The sequence below is a fragment of the Anopheles marshallii genome, chromosome 3 (assembly GCF_943734725.1).
Source record: "Anopheles marshallii chromosome 3, idAnoMarsDA_429_01, whole genome shotgun sequence".
Taxonomy (NCBI): domain Eukaryota; kingdom Metazoa; phylum Arthropoda; class Insecta; order Diptera; family Culicidae; genus Anopheles; species Anopheles marshallii.
Window position 1 is genome coordinate 37,595,774 of NC_071327.1, and position 20,715 is coordinate 37,616,488.

The 20,715-nt window shown below is 41.8% G+C and overlaps 5 protein-coding genes across 6 annotated transcripts in view; 4 read left to right on the plus strand and 1 right to left on the minus strand.

The window, feature by feature from the left end:
- Window positions 1–4,582, plus strand: part of LOC128712279 (protein split ends) — a 72,837-nt gene extending 68,255 nt beyond the window's left edge. The window contains exons 4-10 of the mRNA XM_053807174.1: window positions 64–2,178; window positions 2,269–2,402; window positions 2,604–2,687; window positions 2,921–3,000; window positions 3,094–3,230; window positions 3,327–4,219; window positions 4,295–4,582. Of these exons, the coding sequence (XP_053663149.1) occupies window positions 64–2,178; window positions 2,269–2,402; window positions 2,604–2,687; window positions 2,921–3,000; window positions 3,094–3,230; window positions 3,327–4,219; window positions 4,295–4,582 (3,731 nt within the window). The remainder of the gene's footprint in view (window positions 1–63; window positions 2,179–2,268; window positions 2,403–2,603; window positions 2,688–2,920; window positions 3,001–3,093; window positions 3,231–3,326; window positions 4,220–4,294) is intronic.
- Window positions 4,583–8,790: 4,208 nt separating this feature from the next.
- Window positions 8,791–9,791, plus strand: LOC128711441 (peptidyl-prolyl cis-trans isomerase, rhodopsin-specific isozyme). Its single transcript, XM_053806317.1, has 4 exons — window positions 8,791–8,850; window positions 8,928–9,138; window positions 9,210–9,555; window positions 9,647–9,791. Exons 1-4 carry the CDS (start codon window positions 8,791–8,793, stop codon window positions 9,789–9,791), a joined length of 762 nt encoding a protein of 253 aa, XP_053662292.1.
- Window positions 9,792–10,305: 514 nt separating this feature from the next.
- Window positions 10,306–11,884, plus strand: LOC128711391 (inhibitor of growth protein 5). 2 transcript variants are annotated; one of them, XM_053806260.1, is made up of 5 exons: window positions 10,306–10,342; window positions 10,428–10,787; window positions 10,860–11,065; window positions 11,554–11,709; window positions 11,783–11,884. In XM_053806260.1, the coding sequence occupies exons 1-5, from the start codon at window positions 10,306–10,308 to the stop codon at window positions 11,882–11,884; spliced, it is 861 nt and encodes a 286-aa protein (XP_053662235.1). The 2 variants fall into 2 exon arrangements, with proteins under 2 accessions (XP_053662235.1, XP_053662236.1); XM_053806261.1 differs by having other exon boundaries at window positions 10,860–11,026.
- Window positions 11,885–12,876: 992 nt separating this feature from the next.
- On the plus strand, window positions 12,877–14,708 carry LOC128714509 (serine/threonine-protein kinase RIO3). Its single transcript, XM_053809384.1, has 2 exons — window positions 12,877–14,331; window positions 14,400–14,708. The coding sequence occupies exons 1-2, from the start codon at window positions 12,877–12,879 to the stop codon at window positions 14,706–14,708; spliced, it is 1,764 nt and encodes a 587-aa protein (XP_053665359.1).
- Window positions 14,709–15,396: 688 nt separating this feature from the next.
- Window positions 15,397–20,207, minus strand: LOC128714234 (zinc finger protein 142-like). The gene is made up of 4 exons (XM_053809109.1): window positions 18,951–20,207; window positions 15,923–16,199; window positions 15,739–15,839; window positions 15,397–15,666 (listed from the first exon to the last, which is right to left on the minus strand). Exons 1-4 carry the CDS (start codon window positions 20,205–20,207, stop codon window positions 15,397–15,399), a joined length of 1,905 nt encoding a protein of 634 aa, XP_053665084.1.
- Window positions 20,208–20,715: the final 508 nt, after the last annotated feature.

The window sequence follows — 20,715 nt, forward strand, 5'->3', positions numbered from 1 at the left end:
TATGTTGCATGTTTGTGTCCAGAATGATGTTAAACTTTGTTTTTTTCTTTGTTTCTATTGCAGCAACTACTGGGACAGCAGATATGCGTAAATCCCCACGAAGTACTCGTAAGGGTAAAGACCGTAAAATTTCCGAAACTTCAACTGATAGCAGTGATGAAAAGCCGCCAGTTTCATCATCTGTACCCGGAAATACAATTGGCCTGAAACCGCAGGTCGAACAAAAGGCTTTGGACGATAAACAGGTCGCTGGCACATTGTCAGCAACAACGCCAGTGACACCAAGTATGCAAGCATCTCGCCCTAACGAGACAGCATCTGTGGCGGATAAATCCAAGTCGGAAAAATCGAAATCGACAGACGAAGCGAAGGCGCCTACCGAGATAGGTAACGTTTCGCAACCGAATTCACTCACTTTGATCGATCCGGTAACGGGAGAAATGGCAGTTGTGCGTCACAGCAAAGAAGGCCAGTACGTTCCAATGCCAAATGCTCCACAACCGTTGAAAAAGGTGATTGCGGCGGCTGCAGTGCAAAGTGCGGTCGCAGCCGCAGAACAGCTGAAATCGGTTGGAACCGTATCAAATGTTGGTTCTCCTTCGTCGCCCGTACAGCTGAGTAATAGCGGATCACCGAATGGTTCGAACCGTATTGCCCCGACGCCTAGTTCCGTTTCATCACCGACCTCTACGGCAGGAATGTTGTTTACGACCAATAAGGCGACTACTGCGGTGTCATCACATCCACCGCATCAACAGCTAACTATTTCTGCTTCTAAACCACATACACTGAAGTCACATGTTCTTAATTCCCAACAAGCGCTACAACAGCAACATCATCAACAACAAGTTGTTATCAAACCAGGACAACAACCGCCGCCACCTGGTGTGTTGGCAACTCAACAACAGCAGAATACCACTTTTGTCCAGTCTGGGAAGACGATGCATCCCACAACGACATCGGGTCCGTTGAAACTGACAACACAACCCATTACTACCACCGCAATAGGTCAGCCACAACAGATCATAATACATAATGCAGTGGCAGGTCAGCCACAGTCACATCCAATGGCTAAGCAAACCATTATTAGCGGAAAACCATCAACAGGCACAACCCTGCAGCAGCAAAGTGCTGGAGGGATTAGTAATAATATACAACTCCACCAGCATACAGGTACTGGCAATCTGTTGATCAATATTCCATCCAACATGCATCCGGCAACCGCCGTGCAAATGTCTCCACGCTTGCAACAACAACAGCAACAACAACAGCAGCAAATAATAGCCAATGCAAAGCAACTTCAAAGCCAGCCATCACAACATCAGCAACAACACAAACCATTGTCCAATGTAGTTCAAACGGCTGGAGCACCCGGAACGGCAACGCAGCAAATAATCATACATCGTGGAAAGCCGGGCACAGGTACCGAATCCACTGCAACTTTGCACCAGCAGCAAATACCTGTTGGCTACACAACTGTCCTGCAGAGTGGTAGCAAAATGATTCAACAACCCGTACCGGGTGGTCCTGGACAGCAAGGACCAACGGCGGGTGGTACTGGCCCTATTGTAACTCAAGTACAACAACACATACTTAGCAAGCATCCTACCACAGGTCAAACGATACAGATTGCTACGGGTGGAGCACAAGGGATACCTGTGCACTATCAAACGGTACAGCAACAACCAGGTCAGCCGACGATCGTACACAAAGGGGCAATTACAACCGTCCAACATAAACTCGTACAACAAACCAATCAACAACAACAGCACAAACCGGGCGATGGAACACCAATTGGTTTGCATACGATCGCAGGAAAAACACCAATTATCCACCAGGTTTCCACTGGAGTAGGAAAGGTTGTGCAGATTCAATCTACAGCGAGTGTACCAGCACAGCAGCTTCAGCAAACGGTTAATGCCTCGGCGGGTCCACTAGCATCAGGAATCGGTCAACAACAGCTAACGAGTACACTACAACCGATTGGTTTAGCGAAGCTGACAAACCATCATATATCGACTCCGTCACCACCAGCACAACAGCAACAATCGCAACAACAACCACCTACGAAGGGGCTGTCGCCGCTCCTACATCAGTCTCCACAAATAATGACTGGTGCCGTTGCAAGCCCTCCATTGAAGCAATCTCATCTTCAGAGTCAGCAACCGATTGTTGCGGGTATGTATCTCTTTTCCGAAAGCTTGTATGTTTGCATAGTATAATGATAAGCACACAATTCACTGATTCAATGCTGTTTTGATATTGCAGGTGCGAGCAGTACACGCGTGGCCCTGCCTACTATAAGTCCACAGGGACAGTCGGGACATCCGCAATTGCCGCAAGGAACCATTCAGCGGCACATACTCACACCGCAAGGCACGGTATACGAAGCTGCTAATTTGGTAAGTTTTAAAGTCGGAAACCTACTAGAATTAGTCCAAAGTTTAGGCATTTGGTCGTTGCATTTTATCATCTAGTATATGATCGTTTGATCAATAATGAGTATTCTATCTTCTGTATCTGTGGACGCTGCTGCAAATTGTTATATGCCATTGCAATATTTCTGGTTTGCTTCGTTCGTGTGTGTGACATTCATATCACAGCGTGGTGATTTGAGTGGATTCATCAACCGAGGGCAGAGTCCTCCGCCGGCACATCAGCAAACATCACCAATAACACCGGTTCATGTACGATATAATCGTTCTGAAATTAACGAAAAAAGCATTTTATTTCATGTTTTATTAGTTTGTTCTAATTAGTTTCTAAAAATTGTAGTTATACATACGACTTATGATGCTAAAATTTGTAAGATGCATTATATAAATATAACAATCTGTCTGTTTTGCTTTCTTTCATTTCTTTCGGATCACTTCCTGATTGATACCGGTTCGGTTCCTTTCACTGGTATGTTAATCAACAGGGCCCTGATGGCGGATTCCGTGGTGGCATGCCGAGAGACTATGTAAAGTACTTGTACCGTAACAATATTCCTATACCAAGGTAAGTCTTGGGAAAGCCTCACCAAAAGGAGAAAAAAGTTACTGCAGCATCAAGCAGGGATGATACTAACAATCTTTCGTATGCATTACTTAGCAGGTCTCCCATGAGAGAAATGGAAGTGGAAGAAACGATTGCTGCCAGTCCACCATTAGAATTGCGCCGTCCAGCCAGCGGACCTCGCACAACCGCCGTCCCGCTTAGTCTGCAAAGCCCTGGAGATCGTGTAACCGGTAAGTTAGCGCTATGCTGAAATGAAAAAATTGTGCATAAAGATGAAAATTAGATTTTTATTCATTGATATACTATCGAATGTTTTGTTATTTTAGATTCACCACAAGGAGCACAGGTGTATATGGGAAGCGCGCGAATTCCGCATCCCTATCCGGATTCGTTGAACGCGCGCTATTACGAACCAACTATAGGTGGCCCGAACGCAGCAAGTGGAGGATCGAGGGCCATGAGCACCGAACCACCGCCTGCGCATCGCCCGCACAATCTGTCCACTTCGGCTTACCCTGGAGTTCCCTATGCAGTAACGCCAAGTCCAACACCGCCACCATCGGCTTCTCCCGCGACCATGTTGCATATGCAACGGGAAAGAGATCAGCAGCAACAGCAACAAGTCGCCGCCGCAGCTGCTGCTCTTGTGCAGACAGCCTCCGGTCAGCGTTTGGTTGGAGATCGTGCAACATCTCAGGTTCAGGCTGGCAGTGGGTACTATTATCGCAATGAGGTTGAACACGAGTTGTCCGATCAGCTGCATCCCGTTGCGCTTGGTCATGGTTCGTCGTCGGTAGCTGCATCCGCACCTCTGCCAGCTCACACTGGAGGTATGCTACCGAATATGGCGACACAACAATCCGTTGCTATTGGAGGTCGAGGCATACAAGTGGCAACGCCACCAATGATCAGTGGGGGTAGTGGTGCGCCTATGGGTGGAAGCGGTGGTGTACCAGCGGTCACCGTCGTTCCAACACCGCCACCCGTACAGAAAGACTCGTTGGACGCGTTGCTTCAGCGTTATCCGGTGATGTGGCAAGGATTGCTGGCACTCAAAAACGATCACGCAGCTGTACAGATGCACTTTGTGTATGGCAATCCGAACGTGGCAGGCAGCTCATTGCCGAGTAACAGCGATGGATCGACACCTCCGTTGCGTATTGCTCAGAGAATGCGTTTGGAACCGGCGCAGATCGATGGAGTCGCTAGAAAGATGCAGGTATGTTTATTAATGCTGATGTTTGCAAGGAGTTAGTGAACATTTGTTAATTGATTTTTTTTTGTATCAATGCAGATGGTCAACGAACACTGCATGCTGTTAGCGTTACCGTGTGGCCGCGATCGCATGGATGTGTTGCAACAGCAGAACAATCTGCAGACTGGCTTTATCACCTACCTGCAGCAGAAACAGGCAGCTGGAATCGTCAACATAGCAGCACCGGGAAGCGCACAGGCGGCGTACGTCGTACATATATTCCCGTCGTGCGAGTTTGCCAATGAAAATCTGGCCCGTATTGCGCCGGATCTGATGCATCGTGTAGCAAACATTCAGTACCTGTTAATCGTGATTGCAACGGTGTAAGAAGAAGAGCCTGATCGCGTCAGCCAAGAAGAAGAACAAACAAAATAATCGCATAATATATTTTCTTTCGAGTGCAAAACATGCTAAGCATAACATGAAAATGTCATGTGTTCGTAAAAGACAAACAAAACAGCAGGTTTGTGAGAAATTGCATATTTACAAAACAGTACGTGACGCCGTTACGAAGAGAAGATTTAAACTGGTTTTATTAGGCATTTTTACAGAGGTGTTTGTAAGCTGTGTTCAAGGGAAAAGTGTTGTAGCTATTAAACAAAATGCATAGAAAAAGTTAATAACAATCCAAAGGATAATCCTCCGCGCAAAATGTGATTTATCCATAATATCTTTTGAGTATTATTCCCGATAATAACCACCTCCCACCACGGCCTAAAACGCCATAATTTGCGACACAGCTGTCGTTCCACGATGTAGTATACCAAGTACCAACAGTGATGCAGTGTAGAAAATGCTGTATGGGACTAGGTTGAGACATTGAGTAGACACACGTACGTATTTCTTTCTATTATTCCATTTGGTTGCAACTGCATGCATATGATCCTCCTGTTAGTTTTGCATTCACAGGATGTTTTTCTGAAAATATACCCTCAATTGCGCTACATAACATAACATCATCGTTTGGACACGAAATAGAACATTAACAACGAGATTTTTTTCTGAAGTCAGACAGACGCATTGAATGCGTGTAAGAATTACTGGCTGTTTCTTGTAAATTGTGGTTTTAACAAATATAAAATATACAAAAAAATAAATAAAGACCGGCGGTGTTAGTTAAAATATAATGGACAGAAAACAATGTTTGGTTTTTTGTTCACTAGTGCTGCTACTAATGCTAGCACGTTGAAATGATTGGTAAAGCTCACGAATAGTAACTGATGGCAAAGCAAATTCCCTGCTATCTTATAACGATGATGAGGAACCCACCAGATCTCCCGTACAGTGGGATGCGTATGCACTCAATGATCATCATTATTAAACCACATTTACTAGTAATAAATGGCGCATTCACTTTTGATTGACGACTAAAACTTGATGAAACACAGAAGAGGACAGAAACCCCATCGTAGATATGGGTAAAAGCATTAAAAGCAATGCGAAGTATATGATGATGATGACGATGATGATGTATCTAAACTAAGTTAAAGGAAACTACGCTCATACATACAAAACCTTTTGACGTGGTTGACGATGGAAAACAGAAGAAGTAGTAGTATTTAAGGAGGCAACAAATAAACTTTAAATCGCAATGTATAAAGTAGTAGGGCCAAGGTAAAACAAAAAGCATTGGTAATAGCTAGTTTCTAAGGTACGGATATCATTATGACGTGTGTTTTAAGATTGTGGGAAAGGTGCAGTTGGGATAGAGAGGCGGTTGTATAAAACACGACACACAGTTAGAGGGCTTAGGGGGGGATGCGTTTGGTATGAGTCAGACGAGGCGAGTTATTTGTTTTTTTTTCCTGCTGCATCTTTCAAACGATCATTCTCACGTGTTATGGGAGATAAAAATGTATAAACTGAACACAATAATAATGTTATTATCGCAGGTACGGTCCGATGCAGTTTACAAAAAAAAAACACACACACACATACACTCACTCTTATACACGTACACAATATACACAAAAACGCATACATACTGCAAAAGATATATGGTTAGGTATAGTAGTGGAGGTATTACGACCGAAACTTCGCATCCGTGTCCCGTTGCATAAGCTGCAATTGATGTGTAAATGCAAGGTAAAAACAAAAACAAACAAACAAACAAAACACATAAAATTCCAGCAACAACAACCGGGCACAAAGGACAGGAGAGAACCGATTTGATCGTAGCGTAAATATTCAGACACTATGTAATACTTAGCAAACATAAGCTTATAGGAAGCAGAGGATAGTGTCGAACACGATTCAGAAGAAAAAACTACACCATAACATGTTTCTCGCTGTTGTGGTAGTGATTGTTTTACTCTGTCACGCAAGATCACTGTATCCTGTTTTTTTTTACTCTCGTTATAATTATTTTCCTTTTTTGTTTTGCGATACGTGTAAGTACTTTCGTATGATAAAAAACTCGCTGTACATATAAACTCTAAACGAAGATGAGATAAATAAAATCCGAACCCACAAAAATAAAACTAAAATCAAATGAGAGCATTGTGATTGGGAGAGGAGGGAGGGGCGCAGGTTGAGATGTTGGAATATATTGGCGGGAGGAGAGAAGTGTATATGGTCGGGGGCAAGTAAAACTGAAAGAAAGCCAATGTTTGATGAGTCATCAGATAGGCGATCGCAGAGGAGAGGGATATTGTTTGTCAAACATTTTATTCCGTTGTATCGGACAAACAGCAGCCACATCACCACATGAGCTCCGATTTTGAGCATCTAACCAGCATCGAACTGTAACGGTAACAAGCGAACAATAAGCTTATATATAAGGAAGCATAAATGAAATATGTAAAACATTAAACAAACCACACTAAAATACACTTTAGAGTAACGTACGATCATCCGCCGATAAATTTAAAAAAAAACTACATTTGGTATGTTGCACGAACGTTATGGAATGGTACAAGGGAGTAGTAAACCAAACCTTCCATATTACGTGAAAGGTACATAGTTTACTAGCGTACATAGTTTACTAGCAAGTAAAGCATAGAAAATATTCTTGCAGGGTTGGTGTACGCGAGTTTTTTCAATAAAATTTTAAAATATTCATCCATTTGGCCATTGTGAATGAATCCGGATGGACTTTTTTCCTGCTACTATACCCACTCTAATGTTGCAGCATAGGCGTTTTTGGGCGGGAAATGGGGATTTTAGATAGTGAAATTATTACATCAAAATGAGTATGTGTTTTAGTGGAGACACCCATTTTGCGCACGATGGTGGGCATTGAAAACAAACAACAATTGATTCCTTCTGCATATGGTGGCGTGGTTATATGGAAGTCAGCAATAATAGAACAATGTAGTTAAAACTAGAGAGTGAAATGAACAAATACGCAAAGGTAAGGAAACTCAAACACAAAGATAAAAGGATGTGAGTAAAATTAAGAGCCGTAGAACCCTTTAAACTGTAACAACTATAGCGAGCAAAGTGCATAACATGCCACTAGCTGACAAACGTATAAACCATATAAAGCAAGATATAAAAATGGCACAACATAAAAAAACAGTGTGGAATAATAACATACGCTTGTGTGGAGTAAAACGAAATAGGTGGAACATGCAAAAAGAGGCTAGTTAAATCAGTGAACTCAACCGTTGCTATTGGTCGAAGCAAATAAAGGGATAATAACTGTTATTATTACTTAACTAATTGTGATTTGTCAAGAATTCAAATGAAGAACGTACCTTTTTCTGTAAATATTGTACATAGCAATTTCTTTTATAAGCCGACGAGAGAGAGAGAGAGAGAGAGAGAGAGAGAGAGAGAGAGAGAGAGAGAGAGACAGAGAGAGAGACAGAGATAGAGAGAGAGGGAAGGAACGTCAGAATCCGTTTTACAACAGTGCACGTGAAGGTGGGGAAATCTCTGCAATACAAGGTGGGAGGTAATGGGTGAAAAATACAAAGCAAACTCGGAATGAATATGAATTAATTATATAGATTACAGTAAAATTGCAGAAAATAAAAAGATAATACAGCAAACTAGCGCTAACTTTCTTTTCCGGATGACTTTCATCTTGTTTCAAAGATGGTACGAGCACATCACATCGATTAGAGGCACGCGGTCATCAACTCATCAAACTGTAGAAAAGCAATCAAAGAGAATGTGAAGTAATCCAGTAAAGGGATCAAAATGAGGTCCCCAATCCATTTGATATCAGGCGAAAATGAATGAAAAAGGCGACAAATCAAATGCGGCCACGTGCTGCTGATATAACTTCTAGTGTGATGATAGCAAACACGCAATCCTGATGTAACTCGAACCTTGTATTGCGTTTTTCCAGCAGTTGGTCTTGGGGGCCTCTGCTTGTTTTCCACGCTGTACGCGGTTGATGGGGCGTTTTCGTTTTTTTAAAGTGCAACAAGCCCAAAAAAATCAATATCGAAAACAACTTGTAAGGTATCCCTCGTTCGGGATGGATAAGCGTTTGTTTGAACGACACACTATTTACTTACCAGACGTTTGTGTGTTACAACGTGTGCTACAGGAGTACGCAGAATAAAGACACGCAAAAACTCAAAATGCGGTGTTGGGTTGGATTAATGTTGCTAGCAGCAGCAGGTGCATTATTACTGGAAAATGTAAGTAGAACGCGTGTTGTTCTGCCGCAAAGCGATACACGGTTCGAAAATGATCACTAATTCTTTATTTCCTTTAGGCTCAAGCAGCCACATTTACGGTCACATCACAAGTTTACCTGGACGTATCGATTGATGGTGAGAAAATAGGACGCATTACGATTGGGATGTTCGGCGAGGAAGCCCCAAAAACGGTTGCCAACTTTCGTCAGCTCTGTACGAAGGATGTGGATGGGTTCAGCTACAAAGGTAGCCGGTTCCATCGGGTCATTCAGAAGTTTATGATACAAGGTAAGTGAAACGAATGGATCCTAATGAAGGCTCTGGCTCACACAATTTAAAAATTCCTACCTCGCTTTCAGGTGGTGATGTTGTTTCGGGCGATGGTCACGGAGCGATCAGTACGTATGGCAAATATTTCGACGATGAAAATTTGAAAATCAACCACACCTGCTCGGGTTTCATCGCGATGGCAAACCGAGGACCGAATACGAACGGTTGCCAATTCTATATTACCACCATGCCGGCACCTTGGCTGGACGGGAAGCACACTATCTTCGGTAAGGTGCTCGACGGTCAGGGAGTGGTGCATAAAGTGGAACAAGTGCGAACGGACACGGACGACTATCCGGTGAAGCCGGTCATCATTGACGATTGTGGTGATCTTCCGCTCCTTGGAACGTTTACTGTTTCAGATGATCCTTACGAGTGAGTTTAAACCTTTTACAATACGATCATGTCTATAATCGTTTTATTGTTTTGTGCTGTGTGTGTATGTATTTTTTTTAATTTACGACAGTTTGTGGGCCTGGATCAAAGCTGCATATCTTCCACTTGGAATGTCTTTTTCCATCCTGGCGTTCTTTCAGTACATCATTCGCAAATTGGACGGTTTCACGAATCGTGAGGCATTGCGCAACGCAGAACTGGCCAAAAACGATTAAATATGTTTTTTTAATGTAATAAAAAAATAAAATTTGCTGTCGCTTCTGAGAGATGGAGTGTCGAAAATATTGTGTGATAAATTGAGCGCCAAAAGGATGCGGCTCTTGCTGCAAGTACATTCAACGAAGAAACATATATTTCCTTAAGTAAGACTCTAAAAACTGAGTTAAGTTAAAAAATGATTGTTATTAGCTAAGTTCTTAGCATGATTTGAATAAAAAACAAACAATTATACTGCTCGAAAAACGGTCAAACCAAACTGTTCGAACGTAAAATGGAAACTGCTCGAGATTTAGATCGTGCGTACTGTCACAAAAGCAAATGTCAAAGTAAAATGTTACCTGGGAACGGAGATAGAGAAGAAAGAAAAAACACTTTCGGTGCTTGGAAAAAACATACACATACCACATTTGTATTGTAGTGAATTTAAATTGTATCTTTTATTGTTATTTTGATCTTGGTGCAGTTTAACAACTTGTACGCGCTAGTGTAATTAAGCGCAACTTTGAAACCATGACATCCGCATTGTATTTAGAGCATTATTTAGATGGTAAGTTTGTTTGGCGTTGGGCATCATACCGTATCGGTACGAAACAATGGTGATTGCAACTACGTTTACAATTATCCTTTTGCAGGTTTAGAGCATCTACCGAACGAGTTGAAACGAAACTTTACCCTGATGCGTGATCTGGACTCGCGTGCACAAATGCTGATGAAATCTATCGATGAAAAAGCGGACGAATACTTGAAATCGCTCGTCAACTCCAAGGAAAACATTTCCGATGACGTAAAGAAGGAAAAGCTACAGGCCATCCAGGAACTGTTCAACAAGGCAAAGGAGTACGGTGACGACAAGGTGCAGTTGGCAATACAGACGTACGAACTGGTGGACAAGCATATACGCCGCCTGGATTCCGATTTGGCTCGATTCGAGGGCGAAATTCACGACAAAACAGTGAATGCGCGTGAAAAATCGGAAGAAAACGTTACCAAAAGTAAGTAGGGTGTGGAGAGCATGAGGAACTTATCATCAGCTTCCAATTCAACCTTTTATTTGCCTTTTACAGAGGGACGCAAAAAGGTTAAAGACAGTAAGAGTACGGTGAAAAAGAAGCGAACACATTCCTCCGAAGATGAAACAAAGCCAGCGGGCAACGGAGGAGTGACCAACAGTGGGGCAAACAGCGGTGCCGCCAACTCGAACGGAAAGGGCAAAAACACGAAGAAGCAGAAGGTAAATCAAGAAAAAGAAGGTCGCAAAGGGCAAAATAAGGTAAAATCATTCTTTCATCCCGCATCCCATGCAAAGCATTGTCACACGTTCTCACGTTGTGTGTGATCAGTTTTACTTTACTGCTTTGCTGGATTTACGTATTTTTTGTTGTTGAATACTTACACTCTTTACTTTGTACAGTATGAACTGCAAACTGTATGAGTTGCTTAATTGTTTTTTTTGTTATTTTTAACTTTTCGGCGTGTACATAATGGTTTAAATTACCTTAGTTTAGGTATAGTGCTCTTTACAGTAGCATTTTTGGTGTAGTTGTTTGTGCAAACCGGAGGCATAAATTATGGATCTTTATTTGGCATTTTGGAAAAAAAAACACAAAAAGCGTATCCACTCCGCTCAACCGGTTTGGCAAAATTCATCTCATCTTGCATGCATGTGGTTCGTTCGATATTGTAGTTTATTTTATCCTCAACTATTGCAAGACGTAGTATGGAAAATTACACCCAATTCTGTTCTGCTTTTCTTTACAGAAGGGAGTCGAAAATGATGACGCTACCCAGGACGGTGGTCATGTGAATCCACATCCAAGCGACGTACTGGATATGCCAGTCGATCCGAATGAACCCACCTACTGTCTGTGCCACCAGGTATCATACGGAGAAATGATCGGTTGCGATAATCCGGACGTAAGTATGCGTGCAATGAATGGCGGACCTATTCCCAACGCCAAAACTAACGACCTCTCCTACTTTTTTGCAGTGCCCTATCGAATGGTTCCATTTTGCGTGTGTTGGATTGACGACAAAACCGAAAGGAAAATGGTTTTGTCCGAAATGTTCACAGGACCGGAAAAAGAAATAAAATTATCATCACGCACGGCGCAATTGCGCGGAAGCAGGTGTCGAACTACTCCGCATTACTGCATCACTTTTGTGTGGTTCGCTTTTATGATTAACATCTTCATTTTTCCATTCTTCTTACTAACTTTGACTTAACTGTACATACACATTAATTTAACGCAAATGTTTGTCCCTAGTGTTAGGAAAGTATATGGGCAAATCGTTTGTGGTAAAAATATTTTACACGGACGAAAATTGTTGAGTAAACGATATGGAAGCGTAGAAGTGATTTTTATATAAAAAAAACATTAATAACAATAAATGTCCTTATATACTAGATTATATGATTAGAGCGCGTTTCTAGTTGGCAACATGTGGTAATTACACAAGCTTGGAATGTTCAAATAGAGGTTAAATCATTACGTGTTTGCGACAACCAGAAAGGTAAGGACAAACGATTGGCTATCGACGGCCGTAGACTTGAGCGGTTGTACTATGTTCTACCAAGGGATTGATACTGTCTAAATGGTTAGTAAACCAGTAGCTTTTCTAAAATTTTCAATCTTTTCATTTGAAGCCTCCATTAAGCCGCTTTGCGATCAATAATAAAATATCAACCATTATTTATAAGTTTTAGCATGATTACATTTTGTTGGTTTTTCCTTTCTTGTTTGTTTTTTGGTTCTACTGTTAATTGTATCGCGTTCGTTTATGAAATGTTATAAATAATTTTCATATTTATAAAACTGTTTCCATCCCATTTCGGCGTAGTGTAATCATAGCTCGAGAAAAGGAAACAGTGCTGCCAGACAAGTGTCATGCTAATAGCTTTGTTTACATCTTGTCATAAGTGTTTTCATCTTTTTTTGCATTCATCACATTTCGACGTACCAGGCTATTTCGTCACATTTTTACACCCAACTATAGTGTATTTGATTCATACCGTTTGCATAAGTCTACGTAACTATTTCGTTGTTAAGTATCGCAAGTCAGCATTTAGCGTCCCAACACAAAATGTCTTCCCCGTGGGCTAAAATTCAACCCGTCGCTACAGTGGATCTACAAGAGATCATGTCCGAAGAATTCGCCCGTGAGCTACAAGCGAAGCAATATACTTCGTCACAAGTGGGACCGCAGCAGCCGCAATCGTCTTTATCGATATCGCAACCGGAACCAGGGCCGTCGACTTCTAAGAGTGTGCCTGTTCCGGTGATGGATACCTGCGAAGAACCGGTGGCCGGTTGTTCCCGTGCAATCGACTCGGAGAAACGGTTGGCCGATATTCCCGACGATGTGTTGTGGGAAATCGAAAAAGCGGACCAGAAAGAGATCGATTCCGATGCAATCATAGCGCAAATGTTGCAGGCACAGTTCGATGCCGAGTACGATGATCAAATAAAGCGCGAGGAAAATCATCGGAACAAGGACTCGAAGGTGAAGGTATCGTACAAAAACTATCGGGTGATTCCGGAAGAGCTTTTGTACGAAGAACCGGTGGATGTAGCCGTGGATCAAAAAGAGGACTGGGATAGGTTTGAGACGAACGAGAAGGAACAGAAGCTGCTGCCTCGCGTTGGCTTTCGGTTGAATGAGCAAGGAGAAATGCTAACGAAACATAACCTGGACATTAACGGTCGCAGCAACGCGTGCAAAGTAATGTCTTTCCCACCGGAGTTTTCCACCGGCGATGCAGCCGGTTTCGACATGAAACTGTCTAACAAAGTATTTAACCAGCTCAAATCCCACTCAAAGAAAACGACGAAAATGAAGCACAAGGCACAGGACAGGAAGGAAAACATTGCCACCGCCGAGATGGGGTTGGATGAACCGACGCGCTTGATACTGTACAAGTGGATTAACAATCAGCTGCTAGAATCGATCGATGGTGTGATATCGACCGGTAAGGAAGCCGTCATACTGCACGCCGAGACGGATCCTTACAATCCGAACCTTAAGGAGGATGAACCGATCCCACCGAAGGAGGTAGCCATCAAGGTGTTCAGTACGACGCTGAATGAGTTTAAGCAGCGCGATCGCTACATAAAGGATGATTTCCGATTTGCGGGTCGGTTTTCGAAGCAAAATGCACGCACCGTTATTAACATGTGGGCAGAGAAGGAACTGCGAAACTTGAACCGCATTCAACGGGTAGGGATCCTATGTCCGAAAATTGTGGCGCTAAGGAAGAATGTGCTGGTGATGGAGTTTATCGGGGAGAATATGATACCGGCACCGAAGCTAAAGGAGGTCATGCTTACAGATCTGCAGCTGAACAATGCGTATCTGGAGGTCGTAGAGATCATGCACAAGCTGTACAAGGAGGCTCACCTGGTGCATGCGGATCTGTCCGAGTATAATATACTCATGCACGACAATCACTGCTGGATTATCGATGTTGCACAATCCGTCGAACCGGGCCATCCCGGCGCCCTGGAATTTTTAATGAGGGATTGCGATAACATTAGCACCGTAAGTACAATTCTTTGCGAGCAGCATCATTCACCTAGGGATACCTCAAATTTTCTCATTTATTTTAGTTCTTCACTAAACGTGGCGTGAGCGATGTGAAAAGCAAGGAAGATCTTTTCTTCGATATAACCGGATTGGATCCGCTCTCGCACAACGCAGCCATTCTGGAACGGATACACATGAAGGGAGAACCGGCCCACATTGCCTCCATGGTTGATGACGACACGCCGGAAAAGTTTAAACCGATGCGATACCCGTTCGAATTTGCCTGGTCAGTGGCGGCGGATAAACAAAAATTGTCCAACCCAAACACTGGTGTGGTTTGCTCTTCGGATGGAGAAGTAGCGGTGAAGGAGGAAGTCGCTGCCGTCGCTTAACAGCTTACTACTAACAATAGCTTTAAAAAAAAACATTTACATACAGCAGCAGTACTTGTGCAGCATGAGCACGAAGGAGCTGACGTACCAGGCTTTCCAAAGTCATGTGTCCAAAGAAATGTCTTGCTTCATATTGAATAATCCTTTTCGTAACTAAACAGATTTAAATTTAAATCTAAAAAACTGCTTTAAAACATCATTTCTGTTTGGCTCAAAAAAATCAAAAGAATATTCATTGCCATCAAAAATTGAAATTGTTTCAACTGAATTTATTTCTTGGTACATGCGAGTGCCCCTTTAAATTTACACGACAATTACAATTACAATTACAAATACAATTTTTACATTTTTACATTACACGAAGTAAAACTTCAACCGTTCAACCAAACAGTTTCGTTTTTATGAACTTTGCTTTGAAATAAATGCATTTTATGACAAAGGAACGTACAAACGGGAGAGTGTCATCTTTTATGTGTTTCACAACGGTACTATAAAAATTTTCAATTATATATTTATTGCGGATAAATAAATTATGCATCATTTGCTACATCTTCCGAACTAAAATAATCGCGCTAAACTAGAATATCACTTCTGATTTGCCAACCCACCAGCAAGGACGTTTATCTCCCACTTTCTCTCTCTCTCTCTCTCTCTCTCTCTCTCTTTCTCTCTCTTATAATTCATTCGATCAAACGAATTCGGAATCTAGTGGTTTGAACTGGCATTTCTTAGCATGTGTCCGCATGTTGCTTGATTGGGTGAAGCTTTGTCCACAGTTCGGATGGGGACACTTGTACGGTTTGTAGCCGGTGTGATAGTTGAGATGGGTCTTGAGATGATGCTTTTTGGTGAACGCTTTTGGGCAGATGGGACACGCAAACGGTTTAATGCCTGAATGCAATCTATGATGCAGCGTCATATTGCTTCGATCGGCAAAGCTTTTGCCACATACGGAACACTGGTGGAACAGGAGAAGGAGAAGTGAAAAGTGAAAGAATCTTCTAAATATGTGCATTTATCTTTTTCATACCTGGTAAGGCTTTTCTCCTGAATGAGTACGCAGATGTTGTTTGAGAAGCATTTTTCGAGAAAAACGTTTTCCACATTCGTTGCATTTGTGTGGTTTAACACCTGAATAGCAAAACATAAAGGACAAATTCGAATTTTATAAGGTTATAGGGGTTTCTTTATAAAGTTGTTCTACACGCTTATACCTGTATGTATGCGAACATGCATGTTGAATGCCACCCGTTGGTTGAACGATTTCGGACAGTGTGGGCATGAGTATTCCTTCTTGTTCCGATGTATCTTCAGATGGCTGCTCAAGTAGCCCTTGTCGTTGAACATTTTTCCACACTCGGGACACTTGGCGGCAAATTCCTTCGTCCCACGGTGTACCGACACGTGATATTTGTAATTGCGCAGCTGGGAAAATCCTTTACCGCATTCTTCACACTCGAAGCGCGGTGTTTTGTGACTCTTTTCGTGTGTCTATTGATAAAAAGAAACAAATAAATATGACAGACATATTATGAGTGAAATGGGATTACGAGTAAAAACCAGGAATGGCAGGCCTTAGGGTCAGGTAAGGTGGCCTACCTTTATTGAAATAAAAAAGGAAAAATATGGTAGACTTGCAGATTTGTCTTTTTCAAAGAAATTTAAACTTGTTTTTTACCTTCTATAGATGTAATCTTTGGTGATACATGTGAAAATAGGTTATGCAGAAAAAATATATAAATAATTTGAAACTACGGTTAACTATTACTTTTTACTAGTCAACTATTTTATTTTTGTATGAAATAAATATTAAATATGTTTTTAGCACGCAAGCAAGCTCAATGGTCTTTTTTTTATTTTGTATGAACACATTTCGAGTACATCTTTGTGTTTTTTTTTTGTGCGTACTTTTATTAAATTTTGTATTGGTATCGTAATTTAATCATATTGGAAACACAGTTCCACTACTGTGCAACTCAATCAATGCTTTGTTGTTTGCATTTTTTCTTAATTTGTACGTCACTTTTCAATCTCCTTTATTTACGTCCGCTGAACGTTGCAATTCTCCATAGTATTTCTTGCGTTTCTTTCGTCTTGGTAGCAACTTCCGATAATATTTTTATTCTTCATAAAAATTTATAACTTTTGCTATCTAAACACATAAAAGTAATTTTTTTATAATGTTTCAGGATCGATCAAATACTATTATGGGACGAACACTGCTCTACAACGTCTGTTTTGAATTAATATTTCGAATAATCCATAAGCAGGATTGGATATTTAACTATGGGAGATACAGCTCAGAAGTTGGATGGTTAGTTATCAGATGAAGTTATAGCAGATTTAAGTTTTGGTGTCAAATGAGAAGATGTTGCTGATTCTTCAGTCATCTTGCACTATATTAATACATCAGGTATGTTTCCTTATTTGTGCAATAAAACTCAACAAAAACCAAACCCTTGTGATAAGCTGCTTTATAACATGTTTACATGTTGTTAAGACACATGTAATTGTCGTGGGTATTGAAAACAAACTATAAAAACTGAAATGTTCCTACAAATTGACTTGATATCCCTTTCTTAGGTTAACTTGGTCACTGATCTATGATCCTAACCTGTGTTTAAGCCTTCAGGATCAGGACTGAGTGAATTTTCTTCATAGATTGATTGTTAAATATATTATGTAAAATAACATTGGACAAAATGGGTCAAAATAAGTGCCACTTGTAAGATCTGTGAGAATAAAAAATCCATAGCTTTGTTTGAAGACTTTGTGCCACATTTTGTTCGTTTTTAATCGTTAATGGAATGTTTGATAATAAGTGTAAGATATTGTTTCGTTAGAGTAAGATTAAGCTAAACTTTTAAAAATTTTACTACATTTAATTTCATGCCTTTTTTCGAAAAAGGAGCAAAACATAGGAGCATAGCATAGGAATATGAAGATTATTTATTTTTAACTTTGTGTTATTTTACGCTTTTTCAAGCCTGGAAAAATATTTACTAAAATATTTTGCACACTTCCTCCAACTCCCTGGAACGAATCAATAAAATGAAGATTTCAACACGATAATGATCCTAAACTTGAATTTAAAATAGTGAACGAGTGATGAATCTATTAAATTATTGGAATAGGTGGCAAAATCATCAGATGGATGCCCTTTGGAAACCAAAGAAAATCCGATTCCAAATGAATTATTAGGACGAAACACAATCATTTTCTACTTCTGTTGACTTTACTATGTATAGGATTTATTTAATTATTCCAGCGCAAGAAAGGCTGAGGCAAACATAACTTATGTCTAAGAACCAAAATTACCTATATCCTAAATGATAATCGCCCGGACTAAATCCCTAGCGCCGTCTGGTCAGGTATCCCAAAATTAATCAATAGCAAAAGATTTCGTTTCAACGCATCAGTCATGATGTGAAAATTCTTGTCTTGAGTCTTGTAAAATTGTCGTGACATCGTTAATATCGGTTCGTTATATCCGTGTACTGTGCGTCTATTTTCATTCCTGAGAAAGTTACGCAAAAGAAGGGATTTCAAAGGGACATGCATTTTAAATTTTTGGAATAAAGCAGGTAAATCATAATAATTTTTAAAATATTTTTGCAACAAATATACTCCGGTTTACTTCAATAAAGGCTATTTAATAAAAGTTACACATTAAATTTTAGAAAAAGAAATATAAAATGTTCTGTTACTGATATGTTTCAACGAAGACTATATAATTAGACTGAGTAGAATTATTCTTCTGTTTACTTGAAGTTCACTTATCAAACAAAAAGAAATTGAAATATTTAATCATACACTTCAGTATCAAGCGAGTCAGAATAAATTTATTAAGTTTAGGTATGCTAATGAAATAATACTATTTTTAGTTTCAAATAATTACAACATTTCAAAACCGTTTTGCTTTTTAATCACTCTATCGGGTAAAAAGTTTGAATATGAGAATAAATTGAGCAAAAAAAATCAAGACGTTCTCCGTCAATTAAAGAAGGAGAAGATAACTCCATCAACCACTGGCACAACCGAGCATGAGCATGTTAAGCTAAAAATACAAGGAGGAAATACCTTGAGGACTCTTTGTATTCAGTTCAACCCAAAAACGCGACACAATAAAGCGAAAAACCGTCATAATATAATAAAAAATAAATCATTGTGGAGTTAAACCAAATTCGGCAAAACGCACGTCAATTGCAGCGAAGTTACCCAATTGCGAAGTACAACACTTACCATCAGTGTGTCCTGGTTGCCGAAAATTTTATCACAAATCGCACACTGATACGAACACTCGGGAAACATGAGGGTGCAGAGTGTGCCACCGGCAGCAGTACCCGCCGTGCCGGGCTCGTGATGACGATGAAGATGGTGATGATGGTGATGCAGATGGTGCGCATGTAGCAGATCCGTTTTCGAATCCTTACCACCGTCCCCGGAGGTAACCGTAGTGCCACCGTCCGATGCACCTTCGTCCTCTGCACTAACCTGATCGAAGATGCTGTTCTGGTTTTCATCGCTTTTGTGCAGCTGATAGAAACTGCTAAACAGTGCGGCACTCGCAGCGAGTGGAGCCGTACCAGTGCCGGCCAATAGGGCAGCAGCGGACAAACCTGCAGAACGGGGATGATGCTGATTATGCTGCGACACGATCGATGCCGTGGCGGTACCGGCGGTAAGGAGGGCATCGGACGGGGCGATCGGCGCTGACGGGGTCACTCGCTGTTGATTATGATGCTGGTAGTGGTGAACCGATGATACGGTAGCGGCTGCTGCTGCGACAGCCGCTGCCGACGCGTATGCATTGAACAGTCCAACCGGATAAGGATAATTGATAGATAATCTGTTTCGTTCAATTACACTATTATTAGCATACGCGCTTAGCACCACTTTTCTCTCGACTTCCGCTTTGATGAGCGACGACGTCGAGGACGATGAGGGGGATGGTGGTGTGGTGGGCAACAGTCCGGGACTACCGGGATCGCCGACGGCACCGCGGGATGATGCCGGTTTGATACTGCCCGCACCGAAGTGTGCTGCGGGCCCGGCACTGATGAGCTTGGGATCGAACATCAGTGGTCCCCGTGAACACCACGGGTTGTCTAGAACGCGGTTCAGTGGCCGATGTGGGCCGGCGAGCAGTAGTGCTTGGGTAGCGGGGGTCACCAGTGAAGTTCCGGCGCCTGGAGTGGCCACAACAGGGATGACACTCTTCGAGGTCACCGTACAGGCGGAAGTAGCCCCGGCGGCAGCCGTTCGGTCGGTGGCCGATTGAACTATTTTCAGGCATGTCTTAACGGTCAGGTCCACCTTCTGCTCGATCAGATCGAGATGGGGCTGGGGAGAGTGAGACATGGCCGTGGGTGAACCACCACCGTCGGCAGCGGAGGTGGCCGTTTGTTTGAGCAGGATACGCTCGATGCTGAAATTGGTGTGCTTTTTGGGCAATAGGTTCAGATCACTCATTTTGCTACAATTGTCACTAAATCCCATACTGGGCGGATGCAAGGCACGAAAAAATCAGACGCACACACTCAGAAACACTATCAACTGAAAAACACTCGAACTTGGTTTCCTATCATTTATCAGCGCCGCTACGGACACACAAACACACGAGAGATATTATGATTCACCAACAAAGCGTGTTATAAAACAAAAGATTCATACGCGAGAATTAAGCGACGAACCCGATTTCGGAAGTCTTCTACCTAAACTGTTGCGTTGTTAAACATCCTTTCTGAACTCTATCGACGAGAATGAACGATCGCAAACGGTGACTTAAGCTTGGCGCAATCCCGGTAGCGACCCAAACACGGACACGAGCACGGAGCGATACGCGCGTGTCCAACCATTAACGTCAGTTTACCTAGATAAACTGTTTGATTAAGCCCATCCGAATCATCTGTTAGGCTGCGGTGGGTTTTTCTTTGCATCACCGCGACAAACACACATACGCAGGAGGGCCACAATGGGTGCGATGCTGTGTGCTCTGTCTGTCCAA